This window comes from Nipponia nippon, unplaced genomic scaffold (genome assembly GCF_047370975.1).
Source record: "Nipponia nippon isolate SJK-2023a ecotype South Korea unplaced genomic scaffold, ASM4737097v1 scaffold_4, whole genome shotgun sequence".
In the NCBI taxonomy this organism is placed as follows: domain Eukaryota; kingdom Metazoa; phylum Chordata; class Aves; order Pelecaniformes; family Threskiornithidae; genus Nipponia; species Nipponia nippon.
Genome location: NW_028262358.1, coordinates 127,016,976 through 127,032,792, shown reverse-complemented (window position 1 = coordinate 127,032,792; position 15,817 = coordinate 127,016,976). Strand labels below are relative to the sequence as shown.

Genomic DNA, 15,817 nt, shown 5'->3' with positions numbered 1-15,817 from the left:
GAAAAAAAGGGAGCCAGACTCTTCGCTGTAGTGCTCACTGACAGGACAAGAGGCAACGGGCACAAATTAAAACACACAAAATTCTCTCTAAAGACAAGAATACGCTTTTTTACCGTGATGCTGGTAAACCTGGCCCAGGTTACCCTAAGAGGTTGTGGAGTCTCCATCAGTGGAGATACTCAAAACTTGACTGACGCATTCTTCGGCAACCTACTCTAGCTGACCCTGCTTGAACACAGGGACAGGACTAGGTGATCTCAGGAGGTCCCTTCCAACCTTAATGTTTCTGTGATTTCTGTGAAATAGAAAAAAGTATAGAAAGGTGCTTTGCAATCTGTCCTAGGTTCAATTCTAACTATTGTTTTTGTCACCAAGGACTTGGAAGTATGTAGACAGCACAAAGCTGAAGGAGATGGCGAGTGTGTTGGAGAAAAGGCTAAAATTGAAAGTGGTCTTGACGTTAGAGAAACAGTTTAAAAAACAGAGTGGAATGTAGTGTGTAAAATTAAAGATAGTTAGGAAGAAATATTAGCACAGCTGAAAGACAAAGAACAAACTCTTAGGTGTCAGTTCTTCAGAAGAGGATTTGAGATTTATAACAGATGGAAAGCTGAATAGGGACCAACAGTGTCATACTTGTTTTTAAAAAAACAGGTGTTATACTGAGATGTTTGAGCAGGAATGTAGACTTGCAGACATGTGAAATAATTCTTTTGCTCTAATGCAGGGTCCCACTTGGAGTGCTGTTTCCAGCAGTGGGCACTGCAGTTCAGGAAATGTGTGGACCAGCTGAAGAGAACAGGGATGAGAGGAGAGCAAAAAGCATAACCCATGAGAAAATACTGAAATAATAAGAGTTGTTTAGTCTAAAGAAAACAGGAATGATTACAAGAATGGGACTGTCCATTTGGTTGTCAACAAGTCCTTAGAGTTGCTCAGCCATACTATGAACAGAGGATGTTTCAGTGTGAAGAGTTCCCATCCCCTGAGCTTTGTGTATGAACAACCATACAGATTACAGATATCTGGATGGGACTAAGGTCTGCAGCTATAAATAGCTACGGATTTTGAAAGGGTGCAGGGAACATAATCTTGAAATTCCTTAAAAAAAAAAAAAAAAAAGCATTGAACATTTCTGAATGAGTAGCTTTGAGATAGCAGAATAAATAGCAGCCTCCTAGCAAAAAATCTCTGCTTTTTTGTAACAAGGCTTGCAGAATTAAGTCTTCTGGTCTTTCTTGTTTGTGTTATAGCAGGAAAAAAACAGCAAGCTGGAATACAACAAAACTCCAAAACGAAAAGCCACTGTGTTCAGAAAGAACCAGAAACCTATGGCACAGGTAAGAAGAAGAAGCAGTTGCTCAGAATTGTTTATAAAGCAGCTAAAAGATAAATGTGATTCTAGGATTTGATTCTGAGCAACAGCTGTGTTTCTGGTGTTTCCATTTTGTTGTTCACTTTACTGTTGACGAGGAGGAACTGGCTGCTGTCCTTTTGGCACTGTGTCAGTACTGCAGAGCATGATTGGAGGGACTGCATATGCCTAATAATGTAGTTCCACATGGTTTTACCACTGCATAATGGAACAGTGAAAGGGAAATCACTTTTTGAGCTGAGCAAAAGCCTGTTAAAATAGTTTCACTATAAAACTCCTAAAAATATTTATACTTTTTTACTCAGCAGAATATGTTTGCAGGCAAAACTCTGTAGCTGTTGCTGCCAGATCACCTCTTCTGGTAACCCGGTAGCCAGAGATCTAAGCAGCCTATCCTATTAAAATAACATTAGCCTTGACTGGGCAAATGGAATGACTTGGTATGTGTAGCTCACAGCACTCATTAAATACCCCCGTTTTCTGCCAAGTGCTGTTTGATTCGCAAACTTTTCCCCCAGCCACCTGGGGAAGGACAACCCCTGCCTGTCTTTACTGGGCAAAGAGGAAAGCCTTTAGATGTTTTTATGATAAGAATTCAAGCAGATGGCTGCTAAGCCACTTTCTTCCCAGAACCCATTTCAGTGATTTATAATCCTTGTGGATTATGCCAAGCTTTTGCTTGGCATTTCAAAAAGAGGCCAGGAACTGGAAACCATGCCACACAGGGTACTTTTCCCTGGCTGTTGAGTAATTTGGCCTGGTGGTGCAGCTCTGTTCACTTTCAGTGCCAAAACTGCTGGCTAACATAAGTGGAGTTCTAAAGATTTGGTTAGTAGAACTGAGCCGTGGACTTTGTCTGAAACTGTTCAGTCAGACCTGTGACTACTTTTACTGTGAAAATCCTTTTGCTGAAAGAAAAGTTTACTCTGCATGCTAAAGTAATTGTGTAATAAAAATGAATGAATGAAAAATCTCTAATGAACCAAGTGGAAGAGCAGTCCTTTCAGGCAGATAGTAGGATTAACTAGTTTTTATAAAATGATATCCCAAAAGGAGTGATGTGTGCTTTGTCACATGACACATTTAAAGCTGCAACTGAGCTAAACCTATTGAAGTGTAGCTGGAAATGAGTTTGGTAGCATGTGGCCTGTTTCCTTCTAGGATTCATTGTGCACGTCAAAGGAAGAAAAAAGATACTGTGTTTGCAATTCTATTCCAAACCTTTTGTTTTGACAGGTAGTATGGAAGAGCGATGGTCTTTGGAAATTCAGGACAAAGGCCGAGTTACCTGTCCAACATGCCGGGCTGTGGTGAGAAAGACTGTAGAAGGACTGAAGAAACATATGGTAAATTGCAGGCAGGTAAGAACACAAGAAATGAGCAACGTTTTCTTTACTCCTCTTCAGCTTACTGATAGAAATGCCTGCACGCTGTTTTGTGTTGCATTTAAAACGAGTTTCATCTCATCATTGTGTCTCTAAGCAAGAGTCCTTTGTACACCTGTGACAGGCTTGGTGCTTCTCACTTAGCCTTTTGCTGGAGGTTTGGGTTACTGAACAAAGGTGTAACTATTCATTGTTCCCCTCAATTTTAGACTCCATAAAATCTCTTCTGTTCTTAATGGGCAGTTACCAGGTCCACATAAAATGTTCTGCTCTCCTGCTCCTTTCCCCTAAAGAATTTCCCACTGCTTTGGTTAATTTACAGTTACATGCACCATGTGCTTGTTTATTTCTAGGAAATGTTCACATGTCATCACTGTGGGAAGCAGCTGAAGTCTTTAGGAGGGATGAAATACCATGTCATGGCAGACCATAACAATCAGGTAACACAACTGCTGTGCATATAAAAATCCTACAGGCAAGACAGTCTTGTTCCTTCCCTGGTGCACACGGAAACAGAACGTGGAGTGTTTTTTCAAATGTTGTAGCTGTTCAAATCTTGTCTGCCTATTATGCTTCCTGTAAGATTCGACATGTGAAAAAACAGTAGAATGTTACCAGAGATGGTAGGCATGATACATCTTAGAAAGAGGGGGTGAATTTCTCTTTAGGCTGGTTATATGTTACATGTAAAAGGCAGTCTCAGTCACAAAAAAATGATTGCTCATTCGGCTGCAATTTTCAGTCCTTTGCCTGAAAGTAGGACTTTTTCTACATCCGGAGCAGACTAGATTTCAGTTCTTTACAAGTTCAAAGGTAAAAAAGCAGAAGCAGCAGTTTCGTTCTTGTCTCTATTTACTGTAAAGATACTAATGCTACAATCTGCTTTTCCTCTTTGCTATTACTTTAAAGAAGGCAATGTCTCCTGTTGTATTTGTGAAGAATTAGAACTTTTGGAAAGGTCATTTGGAAGTTTGAGTAAGGTTTAGATAATTCATTACTGTTATTTTCATAGTTCCCACTACTGTGGTTTCTGAACCTACAGCTGTACTAGTAAATGAAATAGGCCAGGGATCATGTTCTGGCCCTGAGGAATAGGTCTGTCACTCAGTTCTAACTTTATTCAGTCTAGGTGTAATATTATTATAAGGTAGTGTAGGACATAATATACAATAACCATCAGAGAGAGAATAGAGAAGAACTTGAGCTGTAGTTTAGCATAGATGAATAACCATTACAGGCAGTTAGTCTGCTTAGCTTTAGTTAGACTAAGTGGAAATGGTAGGACCAGTAAATGTTAAAGAGAATGAGTAAGTACTTTCCACAGGTAAAAGGGGAGAAAAGTAGTTATGGAAATACATACCCTTGTCCAGCAGCTATAGTTTGGGACCATTTCTTAGCAAGGTTTTGTTCATAGATAGCTATCTAAATGTTAAACCTGTTATCTGCAAAGTGGTTTCCAGGCAGTTTACTCCTTTTGAAGATATTTCAGTTGTTCTGGGATATAGACAGTGATCATTGTATTAGATAGACTTCTGTAACATCATAAATTGCAAAGATTTAATTATTTTAGAAGCTTTCCTTCAGTAGTGTGTTGAGTAGTGAATTCCCTATGAGAAGAACTATAAATGCTGAGCATCCTGTGTTTTTCTTTCATCTTTCTGCTGTGCTTTAGCCAGTTGTGAAGGAGGGAGGAGAACTGGATGAGCAGCTTGAGCGAGACCGCCTTCGTAGGGTTTTGAAGCGTATGAGAAAACTAAAGTGTACAAGAGAGGTAAGCTGCATTGTGCTAAGTGTCCTGAATTAAACAGCAGTGGATGCATGAAAGTAAAATATTATGAGAGTTCTGCGGGGTATGCTTTGGTGCTGGCCAAAGCTGAATTTGTTTCAAGATCCTAGCGATGCTTTTAAGACAGAGTATCACAGAATCATAGAATGGTTTGGGTTGGAAGGGACTATTAAAAGTCATCTAGTCCTATCCCCTGCAGTGAGCAGGGACATCTTCAACTAGATCAGCTTGCTCAAAGTCCTGTCCAACCTGACCTTGAACATTTCCAGGGATGGGGCATCTACAGCCTCTCTGCGAAACCTATTCCAGTGTTTTGCCACCCTCATCGTAAAAAATTTCCTCCTTATACCTAGTCTGAATCTACCCTCTTTTAGTTTAAAACCACTACCCCTTGTCCTGTTGCTACAGGCCCTGCTAAAAAGTCTCTCTCCATCTTTCTGGTAAGCTCCCTTTTAGTACTGAAAAGCTGCAATAAGGTCTCCCCGGAGCGTTGTCTTCTCCAGGCTGCACAGCCCCAACTCTCAGCCTTTCCTTATAGGAGAGGTGTTCCAGCCCTCTGATCACCTTTGTGGCCTCCTCTGGACCCGCTCCAGGAGGTCCATGTCTTTCCTGTGCTGAGGGCTCCAGAGCTTCATGCAGTGCTCCAGGTGGGGTCTCACCAGAGCGGAGCTGAGGGGCAGAATCCCCTCCCTCGCCCTGCTGGCTACGCTTCTTTTGACGCAGCCCAGGAGACAGCTGGCTTTCTGGGCTGCACTTGCACGTTGCCAGCTCATGTCCAGCTTTTCATCCACCAGTATCCCCAAGTTCTTTTCCGCAGGGCTGCTCTCAATCCCTTCATCCCCCAGCCTGTATTGATACCGAGGATTGCCCAGACCCAGGTGCAGGACCTTGCATTTGGCCTTGTTGAACCTCACGAGGTTCACACTGGCCCACTTCTCGAGCTTGTCCAGGTCTCTCTGGATGGCATCCTGTCCCTCAAGTGTGTCAACCGCACCCCTCAGCTTGGTGTCATCTGCAAATTTTCTGAGGGTGCACTCAATCCCACTGTCTGTGTCATTGGTGAGGATATTGAACAGTACTGGTTCCAGTACAGACCCCTGACGGCACCACTTGTCACTGATCTCCATCCAGACATTGAGCCATTGACCACTGCTCTCTGGATGTGACCATCCAGCTAATTTCTTATCAGCTGAATACTCTGTCCATCAGATCCATATCTCTGCAATTTAGAGAGAAGGATATTGTGGGGGTCCGTGTCAGAGGCCTTACAGAAGTCCAGATAGATGATATCTGTAGCTCTTCCCTTGTCCACTGGTGTAGTCACTCCATCATAGAAGGCCACTAGGTTGGTCAAGCAGGACTTGCCCTTAGTGAATCAATGCTGGCTGTCTCGAATCACCTCCCCGTCCTCCATGTGCCTTAACATAGCTTCCAGGAGGCTCTGTTCTGTGATCTTCCCAGGCACAGAGGTGAGGCTGACAGGTTGGTAGTTTCCAGGGTCCTCCTTTCCACCCTTTTTAAAAATGGGTGCAATGTTTCCCTTTTTCTGGTCACTGGGGACTTCACCTGACTGCCATGATTTTTCAAATATCATGGAGCGTGGCTTGGCAGCTACATCAGCCAATTCCCCTAGGACTCTGGGATGCGTCTCATCAGGTCCCATAGACTTATGTATGTTCAGGTTCCCCAGGTGGTCTCAAACCTGATCTTCTCTTAGAGTGGGAGGGACTTTGCTCCCCCAGTCCTTGCCTTGAGGTCCATCCACTTGAGAGGTGTGGGAAGAGAGATTGCCAGTGAAGACTGAGGCAAAGAAGTTGTTGAGTACCTCAGCCTTCTTGTTTGTTGTTACCAGTTTGCCAGTCGTGTTCATCAGGGGCATACACTTTATTTGACCTTCCTTTTCTGGCTGACATAGCTATAGTAGCCCTTCTTATTATTCCTTATTATTCTTTGTGTCCCTTGCCAAGTTCAGCTCCAGACACACCTTGTCCTTCCTGACCCCATCCCTACACAACCGGGCAGCATCCCTACACTCTTCCCAGGATATCTGTCCCTGCTTCCACTGCCTATGCATTCTCTTCTTGCCCTTTAGTGTGACCAGCAGGTCTCAACTCAGCCATGCCAGTCTTTTGCCTCCCTTTCCTGACTTCTTACACATAGGGATCAGGAGCTCTTGCACTTTGTGGAAAGCATCCTTAAAGACCTGCCAACTCTGTTCTATTCCGTTGTCCCTGAGGGCAGCTTCCCAGGGGGTCCTATTGACTAATTCCTTGAACAGCTGCAGATTTGCTTTCTTAAAATTCAGGGTCCTGACTGTACTCCTTGCCTGTCCCATATGCCTCAGGACTGCGAGCTCTACCAGTGCATGATCACTGCAGCCCAGGCTGCCTCCAGTCGCGATGTCTCTTACTAGCTCGCTTGCGTTGGTGACCAACAGGTCCAGTAACGCGTCCTCTCTGGTGGGGCTGTCTATTACCTGGCTTAAGAAGTTGTCCTCGATGCACTCCAGGAGTTTCCTGGATTGCCTACAGCTCACCGTGCTACTTTTGCAGCAGATGTCAGGGTGGTTGAGGTCCCCCAGCAGGATGAGAGCCTGCAAGTGCGATGTCTCCTATATCTGGAGTAAGGCGGCTTCATCAGTAGGTTTCCCCTGATCAGGCGGCCCACAGTAAACACCAACCACAAAGTTCCCTTTGTTGCCTCGGTCTCTAATTCTTACCCGTAAGTTTTCAACCTGCTTGTGGCTATTCTTCAGAGATAGCTCTTCACAATCTATCCATTTCTTGACAGTGAGGGCAACCCCTCCACCCCTCCTTCTTCGCCTGTCCCTTCTGAACAGTTTGTAGGCATCGATAGCCGTGCTCCAGTCATGGGGTTCATCCCACCAAGTGTCAGTAATGGCAACTAGGTTGTAGCTTTCTAGCGTCATGGTGGCTTCCAACTCCTGTTTGTTACCCATGCTGTGTGCATTGGTGTAGAGGCACTTCAGCTGGGCTGTCAGCCATGTCACCTTTTTAGAGGAACACACCTTATAATTCCTTTGAGGTATTTCACTGGTGTTTCCCTGTTGGCTTCTATTACTTCAGGACCCCCTGGCTCATCTCTGTAAGACTTCAAATGTGCTCCAGTGTACCCAACATGTCTCAGAGCAACAGGCTGAGGGCCCTTGCTAGCACCCCGTCCCTGAAACCTTGGCGTGTCGTCCCATGGCTTGTCACGGGTGAGCCTGATGTTATCCCCTTCCCCTTCAAGTCTAGTAGTCTCTTGAGGGGCTTTGGTAGGATGCTGTGTTACCAGGAAAGCAGCAGGATACCTGGAGAATTTCCTCTAAACGCTTGTGAAGCACTAAGCATAGAGAATGAATTTTGGAATGACTGATACTTGGTTAGAACCTCATGACTAAACAAAGTAGGAGTCTGGTGAACACTAACTAGCTCAACTAGAAGTTTTAGGGCTTCACACATGACTGTTAGGTGACATTCTCTTGCTTACACTAGAAGGGAGTTCACCTTCGGTTACTGTCTGATCCCCATTCGAAGTCTTTTAGAGAGGATAACTAGGGTGATTAAAATTGAGTTTTTAGTTCTGATTACAGTTTTTGGTTTTTTAAATGGCTTCTTTAAACTAGATGTATACATGTAGATTCAGCAAAGGTGTGACTTTATAAATGCATTCAGTGGAAGATGTCAGGGATAACCATTTTACCTTGCAATGGTATTATAAACTGTTCACAGAATTGACCAATTGTTAAGGCTGGAAGGGAACTTCTGAAGTCATCTTCAGAACCCCTGTGCTCAAGCAGGGTCAGCTAGAGCTCTCTGAGTATTTGATGTGTTGGTGTCTTCAAGGGGGATCGAGAGGACACTGGATTGTTTCTTGTGCGCACCAGAAGTATTTTATTAATGTGTACTTCTGCTCTTTCCTTAGTTGTGACAGCTGGGAAGAGGTTTTTATGCATAATTAACTGTGTGCGCTTGTCTGTGGTTTTTGAAAATATTGATATTGGCCACAGCTAGAGAAGGGGATGGAGGGCAGATGGATACATCTAAGAACATTAAAAACTTGCTGATGCATGTTTGATTTGTCCTGTTTCCAAGCTCAGTGTCAAGTTGATCACTGGATTCAGGGTTAGGAGATATTCTAGTAAATGACGTCCACAGGAACCACTGGAGTTTTTGTTGTCCTCCGCTGCGGCATGAGACAATAGCTGTCTTCTAGGAATAGCTGAAAGTTTTATTTACCATCACCCTAATATTGCTACGTTCTAGATAGTTTGACCAGCCAACCAAGTATAAAATTTTCCTCTTTTTCTGCCCAACTCCTCCATTTGTATCTGAAAATCTTACCATTTTGTGCATCCTCATTTAACACCTTGTTTCTTCATTCCATATATTGAAATTTTCTGTTGCCCACTGCCTACAAAGAAGTTCTAAGAAACAGTTTCGCCCAGTTGCAGCCAATTCTTTGTCCCAGATTTGTTTTTTCCAATTTTATCTGAATAGACTAACGTTAAAGTTTACTACCTGATTGTCTTTGGTCTGGCAGGAAAAGTGGTAGTACTTTGGTCAGCAAACTGTGGATTCTATGCACAGTGGTCTTGTGATCACTTGGAGAGTATATTTCTTCCATGCGTTTTTCTTCTGCATTGACAGGGCTGCACAGGCAGCTTCACTAGCATAAATGGATACCTATATCATGTTAAAAAATGTGGGAAGGCTGCTTCTGAGCTGGAGAAAATGGCTATGAAGTGCCATCACTGTGGAAAAGCATACAAATCAAAGGCAGGACTTGTCTACCATCTGCGATCTAAGCATGGGCTGGTAAGTGCAAATTGCCATAGTTATCAGGATAGTGTGGTGGTACTTCAGTCATTCAGACTTAAGACACATGAAGGCTTTTGTCTGCTACTTGGGTGGGTAATTAGAGTAATCTTTGCATTTTTCTGTCTCTCTGGAGTATTCTGTCTTTGATACTTTCCTTCTAGCTGCAGCTGTTGCTGTTCTGTGACTAGGATGAAGTTTTTAATAGTAAATCACCATGGCAGCAGTAAACTTTCCCCAACCTGACTTTTGCTCCATGGAAGAATGATGCTAACATGTATAACTTGTGAGATGCTTTTCTTTGCTCTTAAAAGAACGAACATTGGAGCAGAACAGGCAGTACCATGTTTGTTGTCCATGAGGGTTTTACAGCGAATGATGTGATATCCTTTCAAGACCAGTGGCTGCATGAAACTCTCTGCTCAAGCCTTACTGCTGTGACCCCCCGAGTAGATCTGGGGGTCTGTGTCACTAGTGGGATGCACGACTGTCCTATGTCTGTGACAGTGAACCACAGCTGCAGCAACATTTTTGTGAGAGATTTGGCAAAATATTTATTCACAGCATTTAGTGTAACTGAAATGGGAACTAGTGAAGGAGGCTTACCTTTTTTGGCTTTCATTGCAGGTCACTTTCCTCCATGAGGATAGAAGAACAGAGAGCCTGAAGGAAATGAAACGGGAGTCAAGTAACACAGGCAGAGTTCAGAGGAGATCTGCAAAGGTGGCAATCTACTATCTCCATGAGCTAGCTGGAGAAGAGCTGGCCAAAGAGTGGCCCAAGAGAAAAGTCCTGCAGGACTTGATTCCAGATGACCGGAAGGTACAAGGTCTTAAAAATGCTATGTAGAGTTTGAGTCTTTCTTCATATCAGATGAGTCTTGAACTAGCATCTATGCAGCGTTGCCAGTGTTTAGTGGCCCATGGAAAGCAATATTGAAGAAGTGATATCTTGTGGGAGGGATCAGGTTTTGCTCTCTCTGGTCTTAGATTATAGTATTGCTACAGTAGCAATTGCGGTGGTATAAGTATTTTATCCAGGCAGGCTATAATGACTTTCAAGTCCTATTGCTGTAATTTTCAGTGGGCACTAGTAACAAAGGCAGTTAAAGGCAGTATGTTGCTCACAAGTCATAGGCTGCAGATCACTGCTGCTATGCAGTGATATTTCATAGTTTTTCAGGCTTCAGAGTTTCCAGGAGCATCTTTTAGGCTGAAAGGGAAACCCAAGGGAAACGGATGATTTATTATTTTAATGGGGTAAGTACATTTAGAGGAATTGTTGTAGTCAAAGTTATGGGAAGTTTTGGATTGGGGGTGGGGGTGGGGGCTGTCCAGATTCAGTTATGTTTGTAGAGAGTCAGTGAGACGGGAAAAGACTGGTTATTGAGAGTTTGGCTGTTAGAGTAGGAGAAGAAATAGCACTTCTGTCTCACAACCTGGGAGAGAAAGGGACATACTTGGCATTATGTGTAACCAACATTGCTTCCAGCTTCCAATTCCGTCTCTCTATCTCAGCTGAAATATACTCGTCCTGGACTGCCCACATTTAGTCAAGATGTGCTGTGCAAATGGAAAACAGAGATAAAGATGTACCGAAGAGTCCACTGCCCAAATCAGGTAATCTTTAAGTGTTTCTGAAGCCTCAAAGGGGTCAGATTGCAGGTCTGTATGAGCCAACAGCTTTCCACAACCTTGAAACTGCAGTTTGTCTCTCTCTGGGAGACAAATTCTGCTCCACCTCAGTATGATTGGTTAGTGTAATCAAGACCCTGTTTGGACTGTTGCCCTAGGGATGATCCCTCTGGGGATGTGTTTGTCCACTTCAGAGCCAGTAACTTGGTGTCAGACTAGTACAGCTTTCACATCCAGCTGGGAGCTGGTCCATTTGGAGGTTTGAGCAGTGGAAAAATGACAGGCCCCTGCCTGTCTAGCAGGTGTACTAAATCTAATTGTAGAAGAAGGGAGGAGTAGAGATGGAAGTGTAAGAGTAGAGGGACTTTGTCTGGCACAGGACTTAAGTTTTCTTTTGAAAGTTGGAAATGGGCTACAGAAGACTCATGCATGGCACTGTCATCCTCGTCTAGGGATGCTTATGCATGTGCACTTAGTTTCTTACAATCCCACGCAGCAGTCACCAGTCAGATCCAGTGAGAAGAAATGACCCCATTGGTGGAAACTATGGTAGGTGTGATGCACGTGACACACGCTGCTGGATAGCCAAGGGTCAGTGGTGGCTTCCGTCTGGGTTTGGTGTAGAGACAATGCCTTCCCCCTGCCCTACCCCTCCACCAGCACTGTCTCCCCAGTTTTCAGGCTTGCATCATTTCCAAGTATAAGAATTGCAACATAATGTTGTATATGGAGCTGTCTCCAAAAAGCAGCTGTCCTATTTCACCGATGAGTAACCCAGAAGCATGTCTTGGACCTACCTCCTGTTTCAGTGTCTGGGCTGTCGGCTGAGCATGATCTAGTATCCCGAGACTGATGCCTAAAGCTCCACATGGGGTAAGCCTGTAAAGCTGCCCTTTAACGGAGACCATTGATGTTGGATGCAGTACTTCTGCTCTGTGCCACTAGATACACAAGCAGGGCAAGAGAGATTGAAGCATCTTGCACTTGCCCCTGTGTTTTGTTTGAAATTAATCTCTGCTGCACTTCAGGCAAATGTAAACTCTATCATTTCACTCAGGCGTTTGACAGAGGGTGAAGGTAACTGTGACAGGAGTCTCTTTATTATGTCTAAATGTGCTCAGAAGCTAGAAATATTTAACGTACTGAAGCTTAAGTCTCTCTTAACAGTCTTTTTACCAGAAGCTTTCTGGCTTTGTAGGACTCGGTATCTCCTTCTCTCTACCTCTCTTATCCCTTTTGGAATTGTCTTCCAGAGAAACAGACTTTCTTGTGCAGGAAGAAGTGATTTCTTGCTAGAGTTTTGCTGACAAGCACTTTTTTTACTGTTTCAGGGTTGTGAATCTGTATATGGCAGCGTCTCAGGACTCAAATCTCACCTCGGCACATGTACCTTGGTTGGTAGCCTTCCTGTACTCACTATCTTTTATACCAATAGCCTGACTGTCCCTGTCCCTCAGATATCTCCTTATTCAAGCTCTTGTCCTGCCATCTGCTAATCTGAGTTCCTCACAGTTTGAGTGCTTCCCTGTGTGCTAATGGAGTTGCCATTGCAAACACTGCTTGAGGCAAGGAGGAAGCATCTTAATGGCATGCATTGTAGTGAAACTGCAGTCCTACCTGTAGATTCACAGCTACAAGAGCATTTGTTCAAGGTGCAGTGCTGGAGACCTTGTAACATCTCACAGAGCAGTTCCTCTGCTTTGTGGGCATAACTAGTCGATAATGTCAGTGCTCTTGTAGCTAAAGCATTGTCTGGTATGAATAAGAGTTTCTACTTCTTACTGCTGAGTTATATCTGAGCAAGATTCAAATACAAATATAGGTGTATCAGCCTTCTAGGCAGCAATTGGTGATGGATTTTTTTGTTTTGGTGCCAGGGAGACTTTGTGGCTGGTAAATACAAGTGTCTCCTGTGTGAGAAGGAGTTCATTTCAGAGAGCGGGGTCAAGTATCACATCAACTCTGTGCATGCTGAGGTAAGGCAGGCAGAATGGAAGTCCTCAAACCCCAGGTTGTTGGAGGTGGGAAGGATGTCTTCGGAAGGAAATGCTGGATGCTTACCCTGTTTTATTTTTTCCTTGCTCACTGCTGGGAACATGGTCCCAGACTCAAGTGGCCTTTGATTTGCTTAAACATAGCTGGTCTTATGCGTTGGTCTGGGGAGCAAGCATTGTGTCGTGTCGCGTGTCTTGTCCCAGGCTGCTGCTGCTCAGTTCAGCATTTCCCATGCCTTTAGCCAGGCAATTGCCAAATCAAATCTGCGTCCTCTGAGGCAGAGTGACAGAGTTCCTGAGGAGGAACATCGAAGAACAGAGCTTTGTTAGGCAGCTGCCTTTCCAGATCTCACATGTCAGGAAACCCTTGTCCCACAGGGCAGCTTTATTATAAGCCGTGATGGGCTTTATATGGTATTTCCACCATCATTACCAACCTGTTGCCTTCTAAACCCTCCAGGACTGGTTTGATGTGAACACAACTACCACCAAAAGCTTTGAGAAGCTAATGAAAATCCGCCAAAGAGAAGAGCAGAGGAAGCAACGGAAGAAACGTCCTTTGACCCGGGGCAAAAAGAAGAGAACTGGGACCCTGGCTGCCAAGAAGCTCCCCACTGCTGGAGCTGAAAAAATGAGGAGAAGTAAGAGAGGTCGTCCACGGCGGGTGGACAATGAGAGTGTGAGTAGTGAGGAGGGGGAGCCCCAAGTTGCACAGAGAGCCGAATTTCCAAAAACCAGCCGCAAGCGAGGCCGGAAGTAAACCCCTAGAAGAAGAGGAGTAATCCTAAACCTTTTCAGTTACAAGCCCCACTTCTGTCCAGCTCATAACCCACAGCACTAATATAAGCCACTGAATGTCTTTGGGACTGTGACTCCATTCTACTCGGTGATCTTGATTTTGAAACTGTTGCCTCTGGTCAGTTGTGAGAGACTTCAGACCAAAGCTGTGGTACAGAGGCTGCCTCTCCTGGTGTAGTTCCCTTGGACAGTGGCACTAGCAGTGTACCCAGTGTAGTTCCTGCTCTGATTACAGTCTCAGTTTGGGTCACATTAGTTGCTTGTTTAGTGGCTTCCAGTACAGCAGCTATCTGTTTTGTCATCCTCTGATGGGTGAGATCAGGGTTCTTTTTTAGTAGTTCTCCCTATAAGGGACTGACTAGCACAGTGTTTAGGTCTCTTTAAGGGGGGAATCCTTTCTTGCACAGTATGCACAGAGACTAAGCAGCGCTGTGCAGCATACAGAGGCTTTAGCTCGCCCTGTAACTGTCCTGTCATCAGCAAGGCTGCCACAGAAGAGCAAATACCTTCCTAGCGTGTGCTCCAGTCTGTTGCACAAGGCACTGTCTCTACTTCATACAGTGATGTTTAGGCTCAGCACTAGACAGTAGCACACGAGCTCTGGTCTGCTTGGAAGTGATGGGACATCATTATTACCCTCGTCAGGAACCCAATATTCCCGCAGCGTCTATATTCTCTAGCACTGGGCATTGAATGTATGTAGAGGGTCTTCCAGTCCAGTAAGGAGTAAGTACTCTCCAGCCTTTTGGAGATTCACTGGCCTTTTGGAGACCCCCAGTAACTAATGTAATAAGATGGCCTTCGTGGGCCATCTGAAGACTGCTTGTTTCAGACTCACCTGGGAAACAAACTTAATGCAAGACAGTGCGTACCTACAACAGCAGTCTTGCTAATGCTGAAACCCAGGTTCCATTGAACTGCCTTGCCAGTGTGTTTTTCTTTGTCATGCCCACGGTCCCATAGTGTCCTTTTTTTCTGCACTGTAGATGCCATCTTCGTTGTCTTGTATCACCTGTTTCTTTTCAATACTGCTTCCTTTGTGTGAATGAGATATATTAGCAGTGGCTTCCCTGCATGGAAAAGATTAAAAGAAGAGGGTTCGTTATTTTAAGTCATGTGTTGGCATGAACTCTGGATCATTGGGAGTATCTTCCTGTGCTCCATAAATGCAGCAGATGTCATAGAAGCTAGTAGGAAGCAGCAGCACAGGCAGTCTTACTCTGTCTTTCAGAGAAAGGGTTCTCCAGAATTTCTGTTATCAAAGACCCACTGTACCAGGAAGTTGCAAAATTTGACCTTTTCCTTGCAGTTTCACGGGCAAGAAAGTAGGCAGTTGGCTCCATGTTACCTTCCCATGAATTTTCACTGTCTACCAAAATTGCTGATGCTGAAATTCACAGGGAAGCCATTGCAGTGCCTGGTGAACAGGCAGGTTTATACGTATGTGTTATTACCAGAATAATCACATTGGCCCTGGCAGTGGGAAGTGCTGTATGGCCAGGGTGTTCTCAAGAACTGCCTCACCCATATAATAAGCAAAGCAGAGCCCAGCTGAGCATGGTCTGTCTCTCATGGGGATTAACACCTGTATGGTAGTGAGACAGCATGCAGTGCTCCATTGTGATTTACATGCAGTAGTTACACTGCCTTTTGGAACCAGCTGTCACTGTGGTTGCAGTGCTGCACTGAAAGTATAAATATGTGGACTTCTGTGCAGGGTGTATAAGGTTTGCAGTAAGAGGGGCAAGATCAGAAGACGACAAAATAAAATGACACCAGTGCGAGAATGTGGTTTCTTGTCTGTTTGGTGTGTAGCGGTCTTGGTACCATCCCTACTTACACAACACACGCCAGCCTGCCCACTTGGTTGTCCTGCATGCTCTGGTGCTGTTCAGTTGTCTGCACCATTTCTCTGCAGTACTCCACGCTACACAGCTGTACTTTGACCACACGTGTTTACTACCTTCCCACCCAATAGATGGGCAACATGATAAACCCATGAATTAAAGGAGGTTTTTCTTTGGA

The 15,817-nt window shown here is 44.4% G+C and overlaps 1 protein-coding gene across 11 annotated transcripts in view; it reads left to right on the top strand.

The window, feature by feature from the left end:
* Window positions 1-15,817, top strand: part of ZNF512 (zinc finger protein 512) — a 24,780-nt gene extending 8,963 nt beyond the window's left edge. For 7 of the 11 annotated variants that reach the window (XM_087773855.1, XM_087773849.1, XM_087773848.1 and 4 more), the window contains 10 exons: window positions 1,254-1,340; window positions 2,612-2,736; window positions 3,114-3,200; window positions 4,433-4,531; window positions 9,199-9,366; window positions 9,994-10,188; window positions 10,884-10,985; window positions 12,332-12,394; window positions 12,878-12,976; window positions 13,455-15,817. In XM_087773855.1, the coding sequence (XP_087629981.1) occupies window positions 1,254-1,340; window positions 2,612-2,736; window positions 3,114-3,200; window positions 4,433-4,531; window positions 9,199-9,366; window positions 9,994-10,188; window positions 10,884-10,985; window positions 12,332-12,394; window positions 12,878-12,976; window positions 13,455-13,754 (1,325 nt within the window). In that variant the 3' untranslated portion in view covers window positions 13,755-15,817. The remainder of the gene's footprint in view (window positions 1-1,253; window positions 1,341-2,611; window positions 2,737-3,113; window positions 3,201-4,432; window positions 4,532-9,198; window positions 9,367-9,993; window positions 10,189-10,883; window positions 10,986-12,331; window positions 12,395-12,877; window positions 12,977-13,454) is intronic. The other 4 variants (XM_087773850.1, XM_087773853.1, XM_087773858.1 and 1 more) reach the window with 2 other exon arrangements.